This window comes from Podarcis gaigeae, assembly GCF_964106915.1.
Source record: "Podarcis gaigeae genome assembly, chromosome: 11".
NCBI classification, from domain to species: domain Eukaryota; kingdom Metazoa; phylum Chordata; class Lepidosauria; order Squamata; family Lacertidae; genus Podarcis; species Podarcis gaigeae.
In genome coordinates, this window is record NC_139687.1 from 50,485,840 (window position 1) to 50,512,689 (window position 26,850).

Consider the following 26,850-nt stretch of genomic DNA (forward strand, 5'->3'; position numbering starts at 1 on the left):
CTGCCACCCGTGGCAAACACTTTCCACCTTGCCTCCCAGTGGGGCTACCTGCGTGCCTGTTATTTACTCGTGTTCGACTCTTTGTGACCCCATGGACCAGAGCACGCCAGGCACTCCTGTCTTCCACTGCCTCCCGCAGTTTGGTCAAACTCATGCTGGTAGCTTCGAGAACACTGTCCAACCATCTCGTCCTCTGTCGTCCCCTTCTCCTTGTGCCCTCAATCCTTCCCAACATCAGGGTCTTTTCCAGGGAGTCTTCTCATGAGGTGGCCAAAGTATTGGAGCCTCAACTTCAGGATCTGTCCTTCCAGTGAGCACTCAGGGCTGATTTCCTTAAGAATGGATAGGTTTGATCTTCTTGCAGTCCATGCGACTCTCAAGAGTCTCCTCCAGCACCATAATCAATTCTTTGGCGATCAGCCTTCTTTATGGTCCAGCTCTCACTTCCATACATCACTACTGGGAAAACCATAGCTTTTACTATACGGACCTGTGTGCCTACCTGAAACAAAAGGTTATTGCATCGTCCTTCAGAGACACGCCAGCTCATGCGTTAGTAGTTAAAAGTGTTTTCTGGGTTGGTGGATACAATGGAACTGTAGGGGATGATGTGCTTACTGACCTGATAACAATCGGCACATTTACCCTTGCTTAATACCCTGGAATACAGGCACGTCCTGCTACAGTAGCCCCCCCCCCAAAAAAAACAAAACATGACATGACAGGATTGATTAAATACCCTGGGGCCTGAAGTCCACCCCATGTGTGCTTGTGTAGCATCTGGAAAAATGCAGCTGGCTGGGATGTTAAACTGGCCAGGGTGTGTGTGCATGAAACGAGCAACTAGAATACAGTGGTACCTCTGGTTGCGAACGGGATCCGTTCCAGAGGCCCGTTCGCAATATGAAAAGAGTGCAACCCGCAACGGTGCGTCTGCACACGCGCGGGTTGCGATTCGCTGCTTCTGCGCATGTGTGATGTCATTTTGCGCTTCTGCACATGCGCGAGCGGCGAAACCCGGAAGTAACCCTTTCTGGTACTTCCGGGTCGCCGCGAGATATAACCTGAAAGAACGTAACATGAAGCAAAGGTAACACGAGGTATGACTGTACTGACCCTCATCTCAGCAAAACAAAGAATTGTTTTAAAACTGGCTTTAGCTCCAGTCTCGCAACACCAAATCTGGGCACCTGGCTACTATTTTTATTCATTTTAGTTCCATTATAACATTCTGCCCAATAGCGAAGGTTTGTTCCTTGTTTATTTGCTACATTTATATCACACCTTTCCTTCAGGAAGTTCAAGATGGCAGACATCTTGTATACATCCCTCTCCCGTATTTTATCCCCTTCCCGCTTTTTACCCTCATAGCAACCCTGGGAGGTAGGTTAGGCTGAAAGACCGTGGCTGGCCCATGGTCATCCAGCGAGGTTCATGGCCGAGAATCAGGAGCTCGGGGTGGTTTACAGAAAAAAAATCAGAAGAGTTCTGGACGACTCAATATGTTTCTCAGGGTTACTTCCAGATTGCTGCTGCTTTCAGGTAGGATTCGATCTCATACCAGCAAATTTAAGTTGTGCAGTTAAAATGGTTGCGAGCTCCTGCACAACAAACCTACTTCTCTCCCCAGAATAAAACTTCTGGCAAAAAGGAAAGTGATGGGAGATGCACTTTATACCTGAAGAAGTGTCTCCACCCCCATCATTGTGCCTGGACACTGAGGTCCAGCTCTGAGAGCCTTCTGGCGGTTCCCTCACTGCAAGAAGTGAGGTTACAAGGAACCAGGCAGAGGGCCTTTTTGGTAGTGGCGCCCACCCTGTGGAACGCCCGCCTTTCAGATGTCAAGGAAATAAACATCTGACACTTAGAAGACATCTGAAGGCAGATGTTTTATTGTGTTTTTAATATTCTGTTGGGAGCCACCAAGAGTGGCTGGGGAAACCCAGCCAGATGGGTGGGGTATAAGTAATAAATTATAATATTAATATTATTACTGGAAAATGTGGGATAACGTCTGCTCGACGCATTGCCATCTAACCTCCCTACAAACAAATCAGAATGAATATGCAACAAAAAGTCATTGCGTAACTCTCCGGAAACTGCACAAACACAGCAGAATGAGGGCTAAATAAAGAGCTGGCACTGTCTTGTTACTGTGGCACGATGAGTCAATGTGTCTGGCTGTCAAGCAGCAGGTTGGTGGTTCAAACCCACCCAGGGACAGCTATGGGCAGAATTCCTGCATTGCAAGGGGCTGGACTGGATCTCCCAACTCTTATGATTCTATGTGGTCCTCACAATCGAATCGGAATGAATGTGTAATATGAAGTCAACATTGTTGAACCACTCTGGAAACTTTCTTTTGCAAACACACCAGAATGATGCTCCTCCGTGAGTAGCCGAACATTGTCCCACCTCCCAGCAAACGCATCAGAATAAATGCTAACTAAATCGGCCAAACTTTGTGCATGCTCAGGAAGCGCGGCGCCTGGAAGCAAGCTCGCCTTTTTGTGACATTGCAGGGTTTTTTATTATTTAAATTTTTATTTCCCCCCATTCTTTATACTCACACTTTCATCAAGGGATATCGTATAACTTACAAAAAAATCATTCAGTAGAAAATCTAACAACAACATGCATCAAAATCATCCTCCTATTAGTTATACATAACAGTATGTACTTTTGTCCCTACTCACTTATCCTAATTCCCCCCCTTCCTCCCCTCCCCCCAAAACTTGTTCCCTCTTCAGATCTTTAACCATGTGCAGATTATTCATTCTAATTTGATGCTTGGGTTGGCTTCCCCCAGTGCTATCCAATTCCTATAACTTGTCCATTTATTCAAAACCTTTTGACATTTGTTTTCCCATGTATCTTCCGTCATCACCTGTTCAAATATATCAAATTGTATATATTCAAAAACACAGTCATTCCATTTATCCTTTTATTTCCATCCTAATGCATTGCAGTTGACCTGATAAAGGTCAGGTTTGGGGGGTTATGTTTTTCTAATGGTCCAAAAAACCTTTTTAAAAAGAGTTAGGGGCTTTCCCAGTCTCATCCTAGCGCAAAGCGCCGACTCCCTCCGTCCCCGCACATGACTCGCCTTGCAGACTGTGGGAAGGGCGGAGAAGGAGGCGCCGCCTTCCGCCCCTTTTTGCGCACAAAGGGCTTTTCGCCTTTTCTCTCTCGCCGCCCCGCCCCTCTGGCTGGCTTGTCACAGCCCAGGCGAGCAAAAAGTGCTTCTGGAGAGATTAAAACAAACCCACCAGTGTGGGCGAGACTCCCAGGGAAGGCATGCCACAAAGCAGCTCAGTTAACTCGAGGAAGGAACTGTGCCGCTCGGGCTGCTGCACAGTAACGGAATGCATTTAGTTAACACAAACATGGCTGCTGCCTTCAGAGCTGCAAACCGAGCCTTGTACCCATGTAAGTGAACAAACCGGCTGCATCTTTCTCCAAAGGGTCGTTGCAATGCCTATTTCCTTCCCCCTCTCTTCCTTACTAAGATGATTCTCCCCCACCCCCACCCCGCAGAGGGGGAATGGGAGAGTACCTGTTAACTGGGTTTTGCTGGCTGCCTGGAGAGGGAGAAAGGAGGCTATTGCATTTTTCTTTCCCCGGGGTGGTGGGAGATGCGCTTTTGTTGTGGAGGTCGATCTCCCGGGGTCACTGGAGGGGTGGGGGGTCGGAAAGAGAAAAACGGCGTTATGCAAGCAGCATGTTGCAGAGGGCTCTGTCCGGCGTCTCTCTTACATAATGACTTCTATCAAATGCATTGCTTTTTTATTTTGTTAAAGTGACAGCACTGAAAACTGCTTTCTCGCAATCCTGTGCAACTTTTTACGCGGAATCAGGGTAAACAGACTGAGCAAGAGAATTGTTCTTTTTTTTAATTATAGAAAAGGGTTTTCAGCACGCCTTGCATAAATCAGCAAAGCAAGGCTAGTACTTGAGCGAGCAAAAAAGGGAGATATTATTTTTAAAAATTAAAAATCCACGCCCACTTGAGACCCGCAGAATGCACGCGCGGACTGTATAGCCCTCCCAGGTAAAGCTGAAGCGCGCGCGGTTGGTTTTGTGCAAGCGGTCGTCGGTTTGGGTGCGAAAACGAAAGGGGATCCGTGTCGCTGACGCCGAGAGCTTGTTACACAACGTGGCCGCCGGAGAGGAGAGTTTGCGTAAAGGGCTTAGCACCACCTCTGGAGAGCTTTGCATCCGGCGTGCAGCATCAGGGAAACGGAGAGTTCGAAAAGTGCAAACTGCAGGAAGTTTGTTGTTCTGCTTGGAACCGTTTCACTTTTGGGTGTGTTTAAGTTTAAATCAAATAATTGCAACTGTTTTAATCTGGTGGGTTTTTTTTTAAATAGCTGTATTTTATGGTGCTGTAACCCATCCTGGGAAACTTAGGGTGAAGGAACAAATACTGTAGAATGAATATTGTCAACATTTTAAGAAACCAAAGAGATTTGCAGTTTTTGCTGACCTGCCTCTCAGCTAGATGTTGCAAGGCTCATTTTTAAATATGGAATTTGTGGGTTTTCTCCCTCCCCAACTAGGTATAATCTTTTCCTTTCAGGGGAAACTCAGGTGGTGAATGTCAAAAGAATTGTAGCATGTTTGGAAGCCTCCAAGTTTTCAGAACAAAAAATATTAAAAAGTTGGGAGGGGAAACCAAAGCAGCCAATCTAACCCCTATAATTGAATTTGAAGCCCAATTCAAGGCTTTCATACCAAACTTGCATGTATGATTATCGCTGTCACTTACGTTTGAAGGCTAAAATTGAGCACAGTCTCTCACGTGCACAACCTTTGGTGAATGGGCACTGATCAAACGTTTTTACCAAAAACAGTGTTCGAAACTCTAGGCGCTTTTTGCAACAGCAGATTTCATTAGTGTGAGCAGTTTCTGAGCTCTGGGCTCAGTACTGTGACTAAGATTTCAGATTAAAACTGTAGTGTGGAAGGAAAGGAGGACCTTTTCTTGCCTCCCCACTTCCAGCTACTCTCTGAAGACTGGAGAAGAGACCCTCTTAAGAATATTAGGGGGGTGGGCAGGGGAAGGACTAGACCACGTGAAAAATGAACATAATATTTTAGCTGTAGTTCACTCATTTTCAGCTTTGTATTAGTGCGCCTAGACATTCCATTGTTGTGCCCGTAACCTAGGTTTAAGGTGCCCTTTAGCTCCTAGCTTTTGTATCTCAGTTTCTAACACTGACCAAAACACAAAATGTTGAAAGTGTGAAAGTTTGACTCTACAGTTATTAAATTTAAGAATATTTCTAGGGCCATTTCTAGAGCTTCTCTTGTGGTTTTTTTCTGTCTCCGCAATTCCGCCTACCCACTTAGTGATGCCTGCACAATGGGCATACTTTAGTCATCTGTTGTAATATGGTCCCTTGTTCAAGGACAAAACTTGACGCCCCCAAACGGAGCTTCTCTAGTATGGATCTTCTCAAATTTGCCTATAAAACAACAAGGGCTGCATTTGTGGGCAGTTGACTTGTCTAGAGCAGGGATAGGCAAAGTTTTTGTGGCCTGGGCTGGTTCACAGTCCCACAAACTCCGCAGTGGGCCGGAGTGCACGCACACACAAACAATATTTCCAGCGCTCCTTCTGGTGCGGAAGAGGCGTGCACAGCTTCCCATTGGCTGCAGGAGCATCCTGCAGCCAATGGGAAGCCGGCTAGCGTTGCGGAAGGCTGTCCCTGCTCTGTTCCATGCCGGTTTAGCGCGGCACATGGGAGCCGACTGAGTGGCAGGGATCCATAAGCCAGTTAAACAACCCCCATGGGCAGCTTGTGGCCCATGGGCCTTAGGTTGCTGACCCCTGGTCTAGAGCTTGGGGAAGGGGGGGAACCAACTTCACAGCTGATAACAAGAGTGCAAACTGCTTGCCTTCACTTGTAAAGCTGGCAATACACTCATACCACGGGTTGAAGCAGCTTCGGGATCAATATTTTCGGATTGCGCGCTGCGGCGACCTGGAAGTAACGGAGCGTGTTACTTCCTGGTTCCGCCGCTAGCACATGCACAGACGGTCAAAATGACGTCACGCACATGCGCAGAAGTGGCAAATCCCAACCCACGCAGATTGCGTTCGCTTCTTGATGCGAACGGGGCTCCGGAACGGAGACCGTTCGCATCCAGAGGTACCACTGTAATAATCTTCATAATCCTAGGCTCTGTGGTTTAACCCACAGCGCCACCCACGTCCCATAGAGTGAAATCTACCAGTCCTTAATTTTTTCCTAAAGGCCTGACACCTGCTAATCGGGGGATTTTCTGTTGTGTTTATTTTCTGATTGCATTTGCATCCGTGTGTGCATTTTCGAGGAAATGCCGTAGCTCAGTGACAGAGGCCGTTTTATGCATGGAGAAAGCCCCACGGTCAGTTCTTGGAGGTCATCGTGGACTGCTCTAGGCTTGGTGGGGATGAATAATCTGACTCTGTATAAGACAGCTTCTGATGGGTTTTGAATGAACGAAATCCCGCGTTGTAAAGAAACAAATCAAGTAATAAACTAATTGTTCTGTTTTTCCCTTGCTCTTGTCTAGTCACAGCAAGCAATGGCTGCAGTCGGGCAAGAGTCCAGCTACAAGGGAGATGTCAGTCAACAGCGACGGCAGCTGCGCAGGCCCAAAAAACCAAGCCTCAGGCCCAACCTGAAAAGAGGTAGGGAGCTGTTGCGTGGGTGGTTCATCTGCACAGGAACTGATAAAGCTCTACATATGGGTGTAGTTTAAACTGTAGAACCTCAGAGAAATTACATGCTTTTCAGTGCAAATATAGGTGGACTGCATCAACCCTAGCTAGCATAGCTGACAGTCAGGCGTGAGGGGAGTTGCAGACCACCAATATTTGGAGGGCAGCAGGCTTCTCACCCCTGCGAAAAAATTTAAAAGTAATGTCAGGCTAGGGACGCGGGTGGTGCTGTGGGTTAAACCACAGAGCCTAGGACTTGCCAATCAGAAGGTTGGCGGTTCGAATCCCTGCAACGGGGTGAGCTCCCTTTGCTCGGTCCCTGCTCCTGCCCACCTAGCAGTTCGAAAGCACGTCAAAGTGCAAGTAGATAAATAGGTACCACTCCGGCGGGAAGGGAAATGGCGTTTCCGTGCGCTGCTCTGGTTTGCCAGAAGCAGCTTAGTCATGCTGGCCACATGACCCGGAAGCTGTACACTGGCTCCCTCGGCCAATAAAGCGAGATGAGTGCCGCAACCCCAGAGTCGGCCACGACTGGACCTAATGGTCAGAGGTCTTCAATGTCAGGCTGTGCATACACTTAACAGGGAGTAAGCCCAATTGGAACACAGCGAGGTTTGCTTACAAATTAAAATGGCTAGGATTTTGGTGCCTGTTAAGCTAGTGTTACCCGTTGGCTGATGAGGAGTGAATATTAATGGCTCCCTTCAGTGCTGGATTTACGTATAAACTAAACAAGCTATAGCTTAGGGCCCCACTCTCTTGGGGCCCCCAAAAAAATGTAAAGGGGAAAAAACCTGGATGTACATTTCCAAAATATAAGATAAAAAACAAATAAAATAAAACCTTCAAACAGCAACAGTGTTTTGTGTTGTGGAGGTTCCTATGATGTAAGTAATGGGCCCCGCCTGCTAGCCTGCTCCCTAAAATATCACTGGTTTGCTCATTTTTATATATAGGGTGCCTACATTCTGCTATTTATAATTATTAGTAGTTTGCATCATGTATTTACACCTCTTATTATTTCATGTTATAGCAAGTTTCTAGAGACTAGATTACGAGTCTTTGCAAATTGTGTTTCTAAAGTAACACTTGCTATTGCCAAATGCCAATGTGTTTGCATTATTAAGTTTGTTATGAAAAAAAAATTCATTTTAAGTTAGTGCTTAATAATAATTTCACTATTTATATACTTCTACTCTGGTGGCACTTATTTATTTTGCAATGTTTCTAGGCCACCTTTCAAGTGGGGGCATGGAGAAGGCCTTTCCAAAGCAATTTGGATGTAAAATAAAATGTAAAACCTCAATATGGAGTTTCAGTAAAATAACAGTAATTTAAAACGGGTACCCATTACGATGGCTTCCAAACGTGGGTTGGATTCCATCTCCCATCATCCCAAGCCAGCATGGCCAATATCGGGGGACACAGAAGTAGCTGGGGGATGCTGGGAGTTGTAGTCCTAGCACTATGTGGCAGGCACCCTTCTGGCTACTCCCCGGTTAAAATATCTCACAGTCAGCCAAATAAGAAACAAACAAAAAATGGAAAGTGGAAGGCAGCAGCCCTTGTTTTATTTCGAATTGATGTGTTAAACTTACCCTCCTGTTCTCTTTTTTCCTATAGGAAACCTAAAACGGGGATCTTGATGTTAAACATGGGAGGCCCAGAGACACTTGGAGACGTCCATGATTTTCTTCTTAGGCTTTTCCTCGACAGAGACCTGATGACTCTTCCGGTCCAAAAGTAAGGCTTAGTGCTTCTCTCTCTCTCTCTCTCTCTCTCTCTCTCTCTCTCTCTCTCTCTCTTCTTTCTTTCTTTCTTTCTTTCTTTCTTTCTTTCAACACCTGGCTTTCTTTCTTCATTATTTCAAAAAATGTATACACCATTTGATTGTTGTTGTTTAAAAACACACACCCTTAAAGCAATTCATGAAGAGAGCAAAGCAATAATATAACCGGCAAAAGCAGTTAAAAACACCTACCGTATTTTTCGCTGTATAGGATGCACCTTGTTTTAGAGGGGGAGAACAAGAAAAAAAAAATCTCCCCCTCTCTGCTCAGCGCCCCTTCAGTGATAGGAACCTGAAGCCTCTGGAGTTCCCGCTGCGCTCCAAAGGCTTCAGACGGCTATCCCTGAAGCCTGGAGAGCGAGAGGGGTCGGTGCACACTGACCCCTCTCGCTCTCCAGGCTTCAGAGAAAGAAACGCAAAGCCTCCAGAACGCGGAGGGAGCGCTCCCTCTGTGCTTCGGAGGCTTCGCGTTGCTATCGCTGAAGCCAAGGAGCCTGCATTCGCTCCATAGGCTGCACACACATTTCCCCTTAATTTTTGGAGGGGAAAAAGTGCGTCCTATAGATCGAAAAATACGGTACTTAGAACATTTGTAAAATAATTAGCAATAAGCTAAAAGCAGATTAAGACACACCTCAATCTGAGCAGGCCTTTGGTCTGGAAGGGTGATGGTTGACTTCCCTGCCTTGGTTGGAATTTTCATTCGCTGACTTAAATGTGATGCAGGTAAGTGGAAAGTATTTGACACCTTGTGTGGTGTTGCATGTGTCTGGTAACATTGAAATGGTGCCTTTAGTTCCTGCAAACGGCTGGCTTGCAGTTCCATGCCATGCCAGCCAGTCTGTGGTTTCCAGGTGTGCTAACATGTTCATAGCTGCTGGTGGCTCAATCTGAAATCTGTGTCCAGGGCAGCTGTCTACCAGCTCAACCTTGTACACAGGCTGAGACCCTACCTGCCCATAGACTGTCTCGCCAGAGTGGTACATGCTCTGGTTATCTCCCGCTTGGACTACTGCAATGCGCTCTGTGTGGGGCTACCTTTGAAGGTGACCCAAAAACTACAACTAATCCAGAATGCGGCAGCTAGACTGGTCTCCACCCCCATCATTCTGCCCAAACACTGAGGTCCAGCACCGAGGGCCTTGTGGCGGTTCCCTCACTGCGAGAAGTGAGGTCTACAGGGAACCAGGTAGAGGGCCTTTTCGGTAGTGGTGCCCGCTCTGTGGAACATCCTCCCATCAGATGTGAAAAAAATAAACAACTCTCAGACTTTTAGAAGACATCTGAAGGCGGCCCTGTTTAAGGAAGCTTTTAATATTTGAGGAATCATTGTATTTTAATATTCTGCTGGAAGCTGCTGGTGAAAAAACAAAAACCTTTTTTATGATGGTGAGCAGGACGGAGGTAAAGTGAGATTGCTATCGCTAACAGCCGTCTCTTGACATTTCAGTAAGCTGGCACCTTTTATTGCCAAGCGACGGACGCCCAAAATCCAGGAACAGTATAGTCGGATTGGTGGAGGGTCTCCTATTAAGAAATGGACTGCTATGCAAGGAGAAGGCATGGTGAAGCTGTTGGATGAAATGTCTCCTCACTCTGGTACGTGAGTCCTTCCTTTAGGCATGTCCTGCAAATACTTTTTTTAAAAAAACCTATGCGCATATTTGTATGGCGCACAGCCAAGAAAAATGTTCTTGTCCGAGTGGTGCATGTGAAAAAATCCATGTACAGTGGTACCTCGGAAGTCAAACGCCTTGTGACTCAAACGTTTTGGCTCCCGAACGCCACAAAGCTGGAAGTGCCGGTTCCGGTTTGCGAACGTTCTTTGGCACCTTTTGACGTGGGTTCCATGGCATCTGCTTGGCTGCAGGAGCCTTGGTTTCGGAACATTTTGGAAGTTGGACGGACTTCTGGAACGGATTCCGTTTGACTTCCGAGGTACGACTGTCGTGTCCTAAAATGCAAGAAGCGCAGTTACAGGGAACCAGGCAGGAGAACCTTCTCAGAAATGGCACCCTCCCTGTGGAATGATCCCCCATCAGATGTCAAGGAAATAAGTAACTATACAGCCTTTGTGGAAGACAGGAGTGCCTGGCGTGCTCTGGTCCATGGGGTCACAAAGAGTCGGACCCGACTAAACAACAACAACACGGCCTTTAGAAGAAATCTGAATGCAGCACTGTATAGGGAAGTTGTTTAATGTTTTATTTTTATATACGTAGGAAGCTGCTCCACTCAGATGGGCAGGGTACTACTACTAACAATAACAATAACAACAACAACAACAACAACAGCAGTTATAACCAGAGGCAAAGCCCTCTAGGGCAGTGTTTCCCAGCCTTGTGCCTCCAGCTGTTTTTGGACTACAATTCCCATCATCCCTTGCCACTGGTCTTGCTAGTCAGGGATGATGGGAGTTGTAGTTCAAAAACAGCTGACGGCACAAGGTTGGGAAACACTGCTCTAGGGAATGTTGGGATACTGCCGGGGAGACGGGGGTATCAGGCAGGCCCCCAGCTGGCTCCAGTCACTGGCCGGCAGCCAGGCGATCACCAGTCTCCCTTGGAACAGCATCAAACAGCGACACGAGCCTCAGATACGTTTAGAGACACGGCACGCTCTTATCAGCAGAGTGAATAAATCTTCACACAACAGAAGTGGCGGACAGAGAAATGTGTAAGCATATTTACAGCATTTATTCAGCATAGTTCAGGAACAAAGGAAAAAAAACATGTCTGCTTCCCTATGTGTCCAGCAAAAAGCAATATACAAAACTGAAGTTCCCAGCAAGTGCTGGAAGCAAACAGGCATGTGACACACAACAGTCATGCCTGTTCCCTTTTAAGGTGGAATGGAACTATATCCTAACAGGGAAGAGCTGTAGCTCAGTGGTAGAGCATCTCCTTTGCAGGCCAAAGGTCGCAGGTTCAATCCCCAGCATCTCCAGGTCGGGCTGGGAATGTTCCCTGCATGAAACCTCAGAGAGCTGCTGCCAGTCCGTATTGACAGTACTGAGCTAGATGGAGCAGTGCTTTGCCCGGTAAACGCAGAAGGCACCTGCCTAATCCGCAGAGCTAACAAATTCCTCAGTATAGTTGCTGCGTTAAGCGGCCCGTTTCATGGCAAACATCCAACGGATGTTGTGAGGAGCAGTGAGCGATGCTTCTCAAAGAAAGAGTAGGGTGTAGCACGGCCATGTTCATGTTTGAACCAGCTCCAACAAGTCCCCCTGGCCGCTGATACTGAACACAAGCAGATCCGAGTGTGGCTCGCCGTTCCCACCGAAACCGTTACTCCTTCCTTATCATCCAGCCTGAACTCAGGGGAGAAACCTCGCAAGTTGTTGGGTGGGGCCGATGACAGTTGCTCGACTTGAGGGCGCCGGGAGTTGTCTGGCAAAATGAGAACCTTATCAGACACTCTTTAAATGGTCCATTTGTCAGGCACCCAAATAACCAGAGTTCTATGAGAGATGGAACAGGTTGAACCAAGTTGCAACTGCACCTGAATTCTCCCCATCGGCAAACCCAGACGCAGATGTGCTTAGTTACCATGCATTGCCTGTCCATCTCTTGACCCAGTGATGTGTCAATCAGCCATTCTGGATCAAAGCCACCAGGCGGAACTTTGGTACCCGCAAGCACGATGCTTTTAAAAGAAACCTGCTAGCGTGGGACACAAGATTGATGTGCGTTGCACAGCAATTGCACGTGCAAACTGCAGTAATTAGACTAGCGCATGTAGATCGTGTTCTTGACACAAGTAAGCACACTGCAAAAGATCTGAAGGCTAGTCTCCAACACTCCCTCGGCTTGTCAGGCAAGTCAGTAGCTTTTTGCTTTTTTTTTTTTTTAAAAAAAGTAAAATTAGTGTGTTTAAAAGGGCTGGGGAATTGGGAGCATTAAGTTAATGGTTTAGGGAGCCTTATCTGCTCCTGTCAGACCTCATCACTCCCTCTGATTTTACAGCCTGGTTTCCCCAGTGAAAGCCGCCCTGCCTTTTATCTATTTGTACATCCTTTGCATCTTAACTTTCACTCCTATTATGTCAGGCAGCCTCTTCTGCTATGGCTGCGGGCTACTGTTTTTTTGCTAGATAAGTGCAAAGTAGCTAGGAAAGGGGAACAACACTTCTTGGAAGCATGCTGAAGTCTGCGACTCCGACATGATGGAAGTCTTTGCTTCCTTGGAGTTCTGTTTAAAATGATTAGTTTGTCTATTTTCTCCTTTCCAGCTGTCAAGGTTTCCTATTTGGCAAAATACAGTGGTACCTCGGGTTACATACGCTTCAGGTTACATACGCTTCAGGTTACAGACTCCGCTAACCCAGAAATAGTTAAGAACTTCAGGATGAGAAACCCGGAAATAGTTAAGAACTTCAGGATGCTTCAGGATGAGAACAGAAATCGTGCTCCGGCGGCAGCGGGAGGCCCCATTAGCTAAAGTGGTGCTCCAGGTTAAGAACAGTTTCAGGTTAAGAACGGACCGCCGGAACCAATTAAGTACTTAACCCAAGGTACCACTGTACCAATTTAATGGGTCATTGGGAGTTGCTATGATGTTTGCCCAAAGTGCTCCTGTTCTAATAAAAAGATGTGCAAACCAGCTGGTTCCCCGCCCAGTTTGAGGATTTAGGTCACACACAAACCCTCTAGTGTAAGTTCGAAACTCCCCGGATTTCATTAGGAGTTTCTGAGCTCTGGGCGCAGTACTGCACCTAAGATTTCAGACTAAAACTGCAGTGTGGAAGGAAAGGAGGACTTTTTCCTGCCTCCCCACTTCCAGCTACTCTCTGAAGACTGGAGAAGAGACCTTCTTAAGAATATTAGGGGGCTGTGCAGGGGAAGGACTAGACCATGTAAAAAATGAACATAATATTTTAGCTGCAATTCATTCATTTTCAGATTTGTATTCTTGTTATTTTTTTTAAAAGGCATTCCGTTGTATCACCCATAACCTCGGTTTAAGGTGCCGTTTAGCTCCTAGCTTGCATATCTCAGTTTCTAGTGCTGTTGTAAATATACCACTCAGAGAGCCTTTCAGAATTGTTGAGTTGGAAGGGACCCCGAGGGCCATCTAGTCCAGCCCCCTCTTTATTGTTTTTAAAAATATTAATAAGGAAGAAAAGCCACTTCTGCAACTGGAAGGCACAGGCAATGTTTACACCAGTTTTTTCGCCAACCTGGTGCCCACCAAATGTTTTTACTACAACTCCCATCAACGTGTGTGATCCAAAACAAAAGGCTGCCTAGCATAATGTTTAGATCACGTTGCTCCACAGAATAAGGTGACCAGCTGTCTTCTGTTTCCAGCACCGCACAAATACTACATCGGATTCCGCTATGTCCACCCTCTGACGGAGGAAGCCATTGAAGAGATGGAGGAGGATGGCATTGAACGGGCTGTTGCTTTCACACAGTACCCACAGTACAGCTGCTCCACCACAGGTGAGCTCTTACCTGGAGTACAGAATCAATGCCCGGCCTCCAAAGGCGGGCCTTGGTCTAATCCAGGGGCCAGTTCTGGGAATCTGCTTGTTCTATGCCTCAGCAAGAATACGCAAGGCAGTATCATCATCATCATCAAACTTTATATCCCGCCCTCCCCAGCCGAAGCCGGACTCAGAGCGAATAACAACAGTAAAAGTAACACAGTTTACATAAAATCACAATCAATTAATTGAAATACATTCTAGAATCAATTAATTCTCAAATCAATTCAGAATCAAATTAATGGCAACCATTGGGCTAGAGTTCTGTGAGGATTACCAAAGGAGGGGGTCAGACTGTGCCTTGGCCAAAGGCCAGGCGGAACAGCTCTGTCTTGCAGGCCCTGCAGAAAGATGTCAAGTCCCGCAGGGCCCTAGTCTCTTGTGACAGAGCGTTCCACCAGATCGGGGCCACAGCCGAAAAAGCCAAAAATAGTTAGTCTTCCTCTTGATTTTGAGTAACCCCAGTCCATTCTGCACATCTAGTACTACGGAGCAGGCTCAGGTCAGGTGCTAGCATCTACGCTTGCTAGAACCCCAACACAAGTTCTCCAGGAGTTACCCCCCAGCGCTGCCTCGAGTTGTCTGGGATTGGACCTTCTGCATGCCAAGCGAGTGTCTGCCACTTATGCTCTACTTGGGCAGGAGCAGCAGCAATACTGTACAGGGTTCTCCTTTGGCTCATTGCACAATTGATGCTGGTCTTGTGAGTACGCCTTTCAACCAATGTCAGCGACTGGGCTCAATATCTGGTTCTGCCCCGACTGGGCTAGGTGACTGAAGCACTTTCAGAGACCTTCCACTCCTGGAAAACAGGTCTTTGTGCACTGGACTCACAACTGTGCATTGTGAGCACCAGACTCAGCAGAGTATAAATAACGCAGAAGCTAGCTGTGAAGCATACCGTATTTTTCGCTCCATAAAACACACATTTTTCCTCCTAAAAAGTAAGGGGAAATGTGTGTGCATCTTAGGGAGCGAATGGCGCTGCGCAGCTCTCCCTCTCTGAGCAGCGCCCCTTCAGCGAAGCGGGAGGAGAAACGGAAGGGGCTCCGTTTCTCCTCCCGCTTCTCTAGAGAGGCACTGTGCAGAGAGGGCCACCTTAACCTCACTGGGTTGTTGTGACGATGTTGTGTGATAGCCCTTGTTTAGCCCCCTGAGCAACTTGACAAACAGACAGGAGAACATTATTCTTGTTTTCCCTCTTTAGTCAGTCTTGGATTCCATCACTGTCCAAACCATGTGCCTCTGTCTCTCCAAACGGCCAGATGATCCCATTTTTTTTCCTGGGGCTTTCTGTGAGAGAATAAAATCCAAGCACTAATGCCTGCTAAAATGCTCACTTGCAAAATCAAGCTTTTGAAAAGAGGCTTTACAGAAATAAAAGATTCAGAATATTTTTTTCTTGCTTTCCTCCTCTAAAAACTATGGTCGGGTGCGTCTTATAGAGTAAAAAATACGGTAGCTTCTTTTATTTCTAACAGCTACTACAAACTAAAGAACTACTGGCTTGCCTGAGTGTTACAGCTCCCACTCAGCCATCTAGTCACTATATAGATAAGACTTTCTCCACACACAGAGTCAGGCAGTCAGTCAGGAGCAGAACAGTAGAAGAGCAGTTTCCACACCCTCCTTTCTCAAAACATCATATCAGGAGATTCTCGCAATGGGAGGGGGTGAAAATAGCAACAGGTCTTGCTTTATGTGAAAGTGAGGTGGCGGTTATGTCAGCAAGCAGCCAGGCAGGTATGCTTTTACTTAGATGTGGATGTGCAGCAGAAAATGGTATTCAGAACTTGATTTTTTAAAAATGGTTTAGAAACCACTGAATATCAGTTTCTGAGGAACAATAGGCAGGGGAAATGTGGAACCTGCTTAGCTGTGCCACAGCCCAAAAATTATTAGCTGGTGGTAACATGGAGGTGACCTTTTTCACTGGTACCACCCGTGTTGTGGACTGCTCTCCCTGCTGAAATACGAGAGGCCCCATCTGTATTGGTGTTCCACTGGCTCTTGAAGACATGTTTCATTACATACGCTCTCCCCCGAACCTCCTCTCTTAACTTGCTAATGCTAAGGTCTTGTTTTATCGCTCACTTTAATCGTGTGTGTCTGTTTCAGTGTTTTGTTGGAATTGCCTTGTGTATTTTAACGTGTGCTTACATTTTCTGGTAGCTGTCTTTAAACTTGTAAACGGCTTCGTAGCCACTTGGGGAATGTAAATTCCGTAACAGTAATAATTAACAAGAAAAAAAGTCCTTTTTGAGCGACGTATCTTCCTGGCGACACCAGCCTGAGGGACTAAATGGACCTTGGGTCTGATCTAGCAGGGAACTCGTCCTTCGCAGAGTCTCTGTATCCCCTCCTTCCTTCCCACATCTTGCCTTTTCTGCTCTTTTTCCCTTTCTGATGGGCTCATTGGTTTTGTCCCCTTCAGGGAGCAGCTTAAACGCTATTTATCGCTACTATGACAAAAAGGGGGATAAGCCAAAGATGAAGTGGAGTACAATTGACAGGTGGCCAACGCATCCCCTTCTCATTCAGGTACGGAATTCTTGGTGGGACCCAAAGCGAGGAGCAGCGGAAACCAGCCAGGTTTGCCAAAGTGCCAAGCGCCTGTTGTGTCTGTGGGGGCAGGATGCAGGACGGTGTTTCTCCAACTCGGGTCTCCAGCTGCTGTTGGACTACAACTCCCATCATGCCTAGCCAGCAGGATGATGGGAGTTGTAGTCCAACAACAGCCGGGGACCCCAGGTTGGGAGAAACACTTGATAGGATCTCTCTGATGTGTCGTGAGAACATAGGTTCCTCAAGGAGCATGAGGCTGTACTTGTGAAACAGATAGATAGTTGAATAGGTGAGGGTTCTTAACTTGGAGCCTTTTACCATATTTTATAATCGTTTTTTGTTTTATTCTTATGTTAAAATGCTTAAAAGTTAGTACATGCCTAGAAAGGTTGGAAGAAAATCTTGGTGTAAGATAGGATATTATTATTATTATTTAAATGCATTCAAATTCTCAACTGTGCTTGAGGATCACTGTCATGATTTGGGAGGCTGATATTTGGACTTGTGTTTTATTTCTCCAACTTTTGCTTTTCAGTGCTTTGCAGACCACATCCAGAAGGAACTGGGCTTGTTTCCGCCCGACAAAAGGAAAGATGTAGTTATCCTGTTCTCCGCTCACTCTCTGCCAATGTCTGTGAGTAACAGCAATCCATTTCCAAAGCTGCAAAATATTTTCTTAGAGGGGCGATTAAAAAAAAAATCCTTGTTTGTATGATCTAATGATCCATTCGCCAGTTTGCCTGTCCTTGCACAAGACCTGCTCCCTGCCTTGCAGGCCTTTTCCCACCTGGCCGGGGAGGGTGGAGCCTGGACTGACTCCAGCTACAAAAGCTGAGTCTGCTTTAGTTTACATCTTGTGATTTATATGGAAGTTGTTCAGCTTGGTTGTGCATTTTAAAATGTTTTATTTATTGTTCATGACTACTTTTGTTATGTTGTGGTTATGTATTTTTTTCTCATGTTGTAAGCCCCCTTGAGCATGGTTTGAACTGCGGAAAGGCGGCACACAAATAAAATTATGTATGACTGTAGAGTGTCAGAAATACTGGGTTCTTCCTCTTTTCATTCTCCTGCGCCACACAGGGATTTTTGTGATCTGTGGAAATTTGGTGCCATCTAGTGGTTTCTCTTTAGCACCAAATAAGTTGCAATACTGCAGTTCTGAATTAAGCTGTCTGGGGTTTGAAGGCACAAATGTTGCTTCAATGGAATAACAACCCACTAGAAATTATTTTTAAAAATATCCCTTGATAACATATTGCATCTGTTTGAAATGCCTTGTGCCTTGTATTAAACTACAGTTGGCTCCCAAACGCCACAAACGCAGAAGTGAGTGTTCTGGTTTGCGAACTATTTTTGGAAGCCGAACTGTCTGATGTGGCTTCCGATTGGCTGCAGGAGCTTCCTGCAACCAATCAGAAGCCATGCTTTGGTTTCCGAATGTTTTGGAAGTCGAATGGACTTCCGGAACGGATTGCATTCGACATCCAAGGTATGACTGTATCTCCCTAGGAAGTGGAATGAATTGCTGAACCTCTCTGTCAAGTGTAGCTCTGTAATGAGAATTAGCGTCTCCTAGCGACACTCAGCACTCTTGACAAAACTCCATTTCTCAGGATTCCTTGCAGGAAGCCATGACTGTTTAAAGTGGTGTGATACTGCTTTAAACATATATAGTGCAGACAGGGGCCATAATTTATTGGGTATAAGAAACAATTGGTTCTAAGCTTAGGCTGGAGCTGCATCTGATGGGACTCCTTATGAGTAAGGGGAACCCTTTAACTGGCATGTGTTGCTGCAAAGTGTGGACTAATTGCGGTGGTTTGATAGTGTAGGTGGAGCATTTGTAGTGTTTGTTTTAACCCCTATTGAGCTGTTTTAGCTAACTTGCCCTTTCTGTGCCATAGGTAGTAAATCGTGGCGATCCGTACCCACAAGAGGTGGGAGCAACCGTTCAGAGGGTTATGGAGAAACTCAACTACTCCAACCCGTATAGGCTTGTGTGGCAGTCCAAGGTACATTTTTATTTCATTTATTGACATCATTGGCATACTGTGCAGTGAAAGCCCGCAGAACAGTTAGCAATAAGCTTCTTCAGCTGTCGGAATTGGCCTGTGAGAGTAGATCCTGATAAGGTTCTGACCCACAAAGCTTAAAAGTGTCCCCACGCCTGCTTTAAAATGTGGTGTATATATTGAATCACAACTTAATACAGTGGGTACCTCGGGTTAAGAACTTAATTCGTTCTGGAGGTCCGTTCTTAACCTGAAACTGTTCTTAACCTGAAGCACCACTTTAGCTAATGGGGCCTCCCGCTGCTGCCGCGCCGCCGGAGCACGATTTCTGTTCTCATCCTGAAGCAAAGTTCTTAACCTGAAGGACTATTTCTGGGTTAGCGGAGTCTGTAACCTGAAGCGTATGTGACCTGAGGTACCACTGTACATTGGTACCTCGGGTTAAGAACTTAATTCGTTCTGGAGGTCCGTTCTTAACCTGAAACTGATCTTAACCTGAGGTACCACTTTAGCTAATGGGGCCTCCCGCTGCCACGCGATTTCTGTTCTCATACTGAAGCAAAGTTCTTAACCCATGGTACTATTTCTGTATTAGCGGAGTCTGTAACCTGAAGTGTCTGTAACCTGAGGTACCTCTGTAATGTAATGTCTCTCTCTCTCTCTCTCTCTGTGTGTGTGTGTGTGTCCTTTACCCTAGGTTGGGCCTATGCCTTGGCTGGGTCCTCAGACGGATGAGACGATCAAAGGGCTTTGCCAGAGGGGAAAGAAGAATATTTTGCTGGTTCCAATAGCATTTACTAGCGACCACATAGAAACGCTCTACGAACTGGACATCGAATACGCGCAAGTCTTAGCCAGTGAGGTAAACTGTTCTGCTTTCGTTGTCATTCTGCACAGTTGTAGGCTGAAGGCTTTAAGCCTGCTTAATAGAAAGCAGATGCCATTATAAACAGAGAGTCATAGAATTGTAGAGTTGGAAGGGACCCTATGCAGGAATCTCAGCTAAAGCATCCATGACAGATGGCCATCCAGCCTCTGCTTAAAAACCTCCAAGGAAGGAGAGTCCACAACCTCTGGAGGGAGACGGTTCAACTGTCCCAACAGTTCTTAGTGTCAAAAGTTTTTCCTGATGTTTAGTCAAGAAATCTCCTTTCTTGTAGCATGATGCTTATTTCTGTGTAACCATGTTTAAAATAGGGCTGTAGGTTTTGTTTCCAGAGGGCAGCCGCGTTTATCTGCTGGCAGCAAAAACAGCAGAGAATTTACGTGGCGCCTTAAAAACTTAACAGATTTCATTGTGGCACAAGCTTTCGTGGATTACACTCCACTTTCACCAGCTGCCTGCATGAAGTATTATTGTGATTTAAAGACAGGTAGGTAGGTAGGTTCTAAGGGACGCGGGTGGTGCTGTGGGTTAAACCACAGAGCCTAGGACTTCCCAATCAGAAGGTTGGAGGTTCGAATCCCCACAATGGGGTGAGCTCCTTTTGCTCGGTTCCAGCTCCTGCCCACCTAGCAGTTTGAAAGCACGTCAAAGTGCAAGTAGATAAATAGGTACCGCTCCGACGGGAGGGTAAACGGCGTTTCCGTGCGCTGCTCTGGTTAGCCAGAAGCTGCTTAGTCATGCTGGCCACATGACCCAGAAACTGTACGCCGGCTCCCTCGGGCAATAAAGCGAGATGAGCGCCACAACCCCAGAGTCGGTCACGACTGGACCTATTGGTCAGGGGTCCCTTTACCTTTACCTAGGTAGGTTCTGTGATTCTGTGTTGGCACCCTTCACCATTCAGGTTCCCCTGCCAGGACCTGTTGGCTTTTGTAGTACAAAACATTTGAAGGCACCAGGATGGCGAAGGTTGGTGTAGAATAATCCCTCGCCCCCAACCGTGTTTCAGTCTGTACCTGTAATTCAAGATGGCGTTTCTGATGTAGTCCATGAAAGTTCATGTCATTAGAAATTTATTCGACTTTAAGGTGCCACCATACTTGGTTATATTTTACGTATTGTCTGTTTACAGCCCAACTTTTCAGCCCAAACCCCTGAGATTTTGCCCTCATTTGTGGAAGTATTTCTATCTGATTAAATGTCAGGCTGGTATACAGCGATGTGTATATAATTAATGCCTAAAACACTTAGGTGGACACCAGGCGTTCAGGGCTCTGTATATGTAAACAAGAACCTTGAATGCGGCGTGGTAGTGTATGTCTTAACAACAATTGGAACGCAACACCAAGGAACTAGACATTAAAGTCGAAAGGCTGTGTGTGTGTTCGGTGTTTTCTCCTGCTCTCTGTTAGCGGATGACACAGTCCAGGATTTAGGTTATTTCCTCTTGAGAGGGACAGGATGGAAGCAGCTACAGGTGACATAGCAGGTTGGCTGTGATGGTTAAAATGACCACCAATAGAAGCAGCCCTTTTCACTGCTGTGCTGTTGGTTGGACGCAAGCACTAAATATCAGTGCAGTTTGCAAATAGAAAATAATATTGGGGTAAAAATCTGGGGGTTTGGGTAGCAGAAAAGAGTTGGTGTAAGTGGATTGGTTTGAGGTTTTATTTGTGGGGGAGGGGGGGGACGACCACTTCCCCAGTCCCTTGGCAATCCGACAGTGTGTTTGCAGATTTTTCCTAAGTGGTTTCCAGGGTGCTGGAGGGACATGGGACTATAGCAGCAGCGGGGAATCCATGGTCCTCCAGATGTTGCTGAACTACAACTCCCATCATCCCTGGCTGTTGGCCAGCCTGGCTGAGGTTGATGGGAACCAGGAGTTTCACATCATCTGGGGGTGCCATAGACTCGCCATAACTGGACTGCAGGAAAGCGCCTGTACTGCTCTAGTAAAGTATGAACTGGGCTTAATTCTGCCTCATTAATTCCCATTGCTCTCTGCATCATCCTTGAAACAAGGGCTTTGTCTGAGGGCTATGGACTTAGTGAGATGATACCACGTGTTAAACCATTTGCTCCCTCTCTTCTTCTCCAGTGTGGAGTCGAAAACATCCGAAGAGCAGAATCCCTTAATGGAAACCCATTGTTTGCCAAGGTAATTCCACCCCTTTTGAGTCTCTCCAGTCTCCTAGTTAGGGATGGCAGACATGATTCCCATCCTTGTCAATTTTACAGGGGTTCAGCTTTTTTTCTACCGCTCCTGTTAAGTAAGAGGAAGGGATGTAGCTCAGTGCTACAGCATCTGCCTTGCATGCACACAGATGGAGCAAGGTTGAAAGCAAACTATTGTATTGGTAGACCATGTATATCTGAAGGAGCTTCTCCACCCCCATCATTCAGCCTGGACACAGAGGTCCAGCGCCGAGGGCCTTCTGGTGGTTCCCTCACTGCGAGAAGTGAGGTTACAGGGAAACAGGCAGAGGGCCTTCTTGGTAGTGGCGCCCACCCTGTGGAACACCTTCCCTTCAGTTGTGAAGGAAATAAGCAGCTATCTTATTTTTAAAAGACATCTGAAGGCAGCCCTGTTTAGGGAAGTTTTTAATATTTAATGCTGTACTGTTTTTAACACTTGATTGGGAGCCGCCCAGAGTGGCTGGGGAAACTCAGCCAGATGGACGGGATATAAATAACAAATTATTATTATTATTATTATTATTATTATTATTATTTGAATTCGTCCCTCACAGCTCAGTAATGTCTACACTGGCTGGCAGCAGTGCTCTAGGGTTTTGTATGGGGCCATTCTGGGCCTTACCTGGACATGCCTAGGATTGAACCTGCAACCTTCTGCATGCAATGCAGTTGCACCAGCACTGATCTCTTGTTCAGGTGTGGAGAAATTATTGGACTGGGTTTTCTAGTTTGCAGAATGATCCTGACTCCTGCGGAGATAGGGAGGAGGATTAGGATGGGACAAAGGAGTGGCTTTGCTAGGAACCCCCCCCCCCCCAGTCCACCTATGGAAAGTTCCACAGTATAGTTGTGTCCAACCATCAGTGCTTGGAGACAGCAAATTCAAAGCTCCCCTAACTGGGATGTGAATAGGTGCTAGGGGAGGCTAGATGTACAGTTGCAATCAGAATAATTCAACCCCCGTTGCAAAACAGGTTTATTATCAAAATTGACAGACTTTCAGCTGTTTTGCAATAAGCAAATCAAAAGCAGTTGAAACTTCAGATGCTTCAAGTGGTTTCCCCAAGTTCAGCTGAAAACGCAATAATAGTGAGACTGGAGAAGCCAACATAAGTTGCACTTTCAGCTGAATTTGGGAAACCACTTGAATATTTCCGATTGCCACTGTATTAGATATTTAATATTCTTCCTTCCTCACGTTTGTGAGTTCAGCAGAGTGCCATCCCTTTGCAGCTGAGAAGGGAAGCTTAGTTTTAGCCTTTTAGTTTAAGTAATCCAGGATGCTTTAAGGCAGTCTGGAATTTCCTGGTATTTCCCCCTTTTCTACTCCTTAAAAAAATAATTACACAGATAGCCTTGTAAAAGATAAAAAATAACATTTACTAACTCAGGATACTTGCTGAAGAGCAACAGATGCAGCAACTTGGTTCCGGCAGGCTTAAAGAGGGTCTCCTCTGTGGGGTGTGCATGAAACAGGGCCTTCTCAGTGGTGTCATCCAGGCTGACACCAATTTGTTCCCTTCCTGACTTCCACAACCAGTGGAACCAGTGCCACCCAAGCATTTAATTAATAAATGCCCAAGATACTCAATGGTCTATTGAAACACACCTGGAAAATCTTGTGAAGGGAATTTTCCATATCATACGTTTTTAATCTCAATTTGGCCTTTGATACTCCCTTGCATCAATAAACCCAGCTTGCAACAACAACAACAATAATAACAATGTACATAAATTGTAAGATCACCAACTTGCACTTACCTTTTTGTTGGAAGCCTAATGTTTGTGGTTTTTGTCCTTCGTTTTTTTAAAAAACATTTTATATTATTTTACTTCTTTTCAGGCCCTCGCAGACTTGGTCTCTTCCCATCTCAAGTCGAACGAAATCTGCTCCAAGCAGTTAACCCTCAGTTGCCCGCTTTGCGTGAATCCCACTTGCCGAAAGACAAAATCGTTCTTTACCAGTCAGGAGCTGTGATGCGCATTTGCAGTGGGTTCACCTGACACAGAGTATAACCCTGCGGATCCTGCCCTGTGCGCCCGTTTACACTGCTTTCTTTTGCCCCACTCAGGGCCGCTTCAGACGGGACGATTAGCCTCCTGTGTGTGCTAAGAAGGGTCCCAAATGGGGTTTGCACTGGTCTGAAGGAGGGATGAATCTGAAATCTTTTTATGTTTATTTTTTGTTTCTATGGAGGGATCTTGCGTTGGAAGGGAAGTAACATTTCAAAGGGTTTCATCCTGCCGGGGTTGCTGAGAACACACTTGTCTTCCTATAAAGGCATTCAGGGGACTCTTAGCACCTCACAGTATCAAGCTTGGCACTAGGCACTGAAAAACGAGCAAAACTTCTGATACTTATGAGCTGCATATATACTGGAGTAGGGTTCAGCAGTGATGTTGAATAATAGCAACTGGCTCGATTTCAGCTTGCAGGGACTGGTTGCTGTCCCAGGTTAGTTTAATCACTTCTAAAAGAACTACTCCAAGGATCTTGACCTGAGAGTTACAACATAGATCTCTTAATATGTACTTGTCATAAAAATAGTATTTTAAAAATTGTTCCATGTAGGATACTACTTTTTTCCCCTATGTGGTGTGTCTTGTTTTTTCACGCTTGGAACTCTGCAACTAACCACACTGACCATCACACTGCTGATACTGGTTTGTTTCAAATCAACTGACACCTTTTTTAAAGCATGTATTTGTTTTTTTTTAAAAAAATGAAGTTTTTTTTCTTTTTTGTGGGGTTCGTTCTTCCCCTCCCCCCCACCCCCAAAAATGCAGAATTGATTCTGCACCAGCCCAGCAGCTTTCAGTTCCTTTGACAGAAGAGTTATCTAAATTGAATGGACGTGCGATTTCGGTGGTCTCGGTGGCAGCGTCTGCCCAATAAGCCAAAGATCAAGAACTTGTGCCCCTTCAGATGTTGCTTGACTCCCACTCCCATCAGCCCCAGACAGTATGGTCCAATGGTCAGGGATGATGGGAATTGCAGTCCAACAACATTATGAGGGCCAGAGAATCTCCATCCCTACAAACCGTCCAGATCCTTGGCCTCATAAGCCTTCCTGAACTTTCAGGCCTGCCATTCAGGCTTGTCCCTTGGCGCCCAGTCAGGTAAACAAACCACCTTAGCTTGACATTCATGGTTTGTTTCTCTGTAAGGAGCCAGGATTCATTAAGCCAGCAACGAAGTTTGGGTTGTTAGGGACAAACCAGCCGTGATCCCTAGTTCTGGCATTGCACCAAGCGGTATCCGGCTGGTCCACAATATGACATATTAAGCCAGGGTTCTCGGCTTATCATCATGGTCAAACTTGGCCTTTGTGGGAAGGGAAAGCTTTTATTTTTTCCCTTGGAAAGCATAACCTGTCAAGAAATCGCCGTGGCTTGGGGCGGGGGGAAGCTACATTGAGACAGCATTGATTGTGTGTGTATTGTGGTTCAACGAGTACAAATGTTTCTTCATAACTTCTGGATGAGACTCTGGGAAGCGCTGCATCCATATAACAGCTTGGACCTGAGGAGTGACTCCTCTTTTCTGGCCCAAGAACCACATTCAGCCTTGGCCAATCCTTTGGGGTCTGCATATCAGCAGTGGGTGTGGCCAGCCACCCACGCTACCTGGAAGACAGGTAAGGCACACAGGCCCCCCCGATCTGTGAAGATGAGCTGAGATGTGGGGATTATCACACCACATCATACATTCTATGATTTATTTTTGCTGCTGCCAAATCAAATTCATAGGTGGTTGTTGGAGTGTAAAACATTACTGGGAGGGGGCGGTTCTTGATCAGGCCTCCAAAATGGGGGCTAGCCACCCCCATCCCAGCTCCTATAAGCTGAGGCAAGTTTCAGCTGGAGACCTTCAGTAATCAAGTTGTGCCGGCAATGTTTTTATATCTATGTGCATAAGCACTGATGGTTGTGCAGTTCTACACACAAAAGGTGCAGAGTATGTGCAAATCAATGGGAAATTCTGCGCTTTGCTCAGTATGGGTAATACTGACGTCGGAGAATGTGTGAATCGATCAGTGGTGTCTTTTTACATTGCTCAGTTAATACACATAACTTGTGTGCAAATTTTGTATGCTACTTGGGGAATTATTCTAGGGGAGAATGTGAATGTTACCTGGTGAGCATTGTCCGTTTTGCATATTCTCCACAGCTGTGCTATGCTTGGTACCTATGTGATCTGGACATGGTAAAATAAAAATCCACCATTGATGACCTGTGCATATTCTGCACACCTCTGGTTATGTGTACAGCCATTGGCGTTCACAAACCTACATTTCTGAACCTGTGTTAACTGCAGTGTGCGTGCACGTCTCATTGGAATGGATGTTGTACCCTTGCAAATTGCCTGGCTGATGCTTCTGAACTGGAACCGTCAAGAAATTCAGTCTCTATTTCCAACAGCCTCTTTAGATCATTCCAGGTCTGGGAGATTGTTAACAAGCGACATGTCGGATCTGGTGAATGTTGCCATTTATTGGTAGGTCTTAAGCTGTGAGAAGGGTTTCCAGTGGGAAATTTTAGAAATGTGCGTCAGAAGGACTTGTTTGTTCTTGACACGGTAAAATTATGGAACTAAGAATGACACCTGGGCACTTACTTGCTTAATAGCAAAGTTTAGATGCTTCCTGGGAAATGTCAGCTTTGTCTGAAATGCCTTTGGGATCTCTTAAGAATTGCCAGTAAATGTAAAACATTCACCAGACTGTTGACACCCACAGCAGGTGCCGTTTGTCCTCCAATGGTAACTGCTCTACTCCAGAAGCTGCCCTGTTGAATGTAGACTATTGTGAGGAGTGAGTGCCCTTCCCATTTCCCTCCGTTGCTCCTGTGTGAGGAGCCTTGTCTCTTTTAAACCAGCGTTCTTGTCTTCACAGAGCGCTTCTTTCTCTTTGAACAAGCGGGAATATGAGGCCGTTCTTCAGAGCTGCGTTATAGATCTGCTTATCGCTTTCTAGCTGTCAAGCCACTGTGGTTTTTGTGGTATTTCTATGGATGCAAATTGATCTGGATTTAATTCATGTTGTCAATTAAACTCCAAATGATCTATTAGAGCGTTTTTTTCTTTTTTCAAATGGTGGTGAACACGTGAGACTGCTGGTGGCAAGCTTCTACTGCTGGTTCTTGGCAGGCAGAAGATTATAAATTTCCTTGAGTCAAATAAATAAAATGTTGGACTCTC

At 45.9% G+C, this 26,850-nt stretch overlaps 1 protein-coding gene across 7 annotated transcripts; it reads left to right on the top strand.

Annotated features, from left to right (window-relative positions):
- The first annotated feature begins 3,164 nt into the window (after positions 1-3,164).
- FECH (ferrochelatase) lies at positions 3,165-26,850 on the top strand. Of its 7 annotated transcripts, none has more exons than XR_014556190.1 (12): positions 3,165-3,429; positions 6,562-6,679; positions 8,333-8,452; positions 9,949-10,097; positions 13,810-13,944; positions 16,423-16,529; positions 17,089-17,187; positions 18,461-18,568; positions 19,266-19,430; positions 21,553-21,612; positions 23,494-26,091; positions 26,180-26,850. XR_014556190.1 is itself a non-coding variant. In XM_083702864.1 (11 exons), the coding sequence occupies exons 1-11, from the start codon at positions 3,366-3,368 to the stop codon at positions 23,626-23,628; spliced, it is 1,260 nt and encodes a 419-aa protein (XP_083558990.1). In that variant the 5' UTR covers positions 3,165-3,365; the 3' UTR covers positions 23,629-26,850. The 7 variants fall into 7 exon arrangements, 4 of the variants coding, with proteins under 4 accessions (XP_083558990.1, XP_083558989.1, XP_083558991.1 ...); XR_014556191.1 differs by having other exon boundaries at positions 3,186-3,429; positions 6,568-6,679; XR_014556192.1 differs by lacking the exon at positions 3,165-3,429 and adding an exon at positions 3,526-4,051 and having other exon boundaries at positions 6,568-6,679.

Bases quoted from the DNA above. Each gene is read 5' to 3' on its own strand.
- FECH (XM_083702864.1), top strand. From the start codon at position 3,366: ATGCATTTAGTTAACACAAACATGGCTGCTGCCTTCAGAGCTGCAAAC. The intron at 3,430-6,561 runs GTAAGTGAACAA...GCTCTTGTCTAG, and splicing joins AAACCGAGCCTTGTACCCAT to TCACAGCAAGCAATGGCTGC. The intron at 16,530-17,088 runs GTACGGAATTCT...TTTGCTTTTCAG, and splicing joins CGCATCCCCTTCTCATTCAG to TGCTTTGCAGACCACATCCA.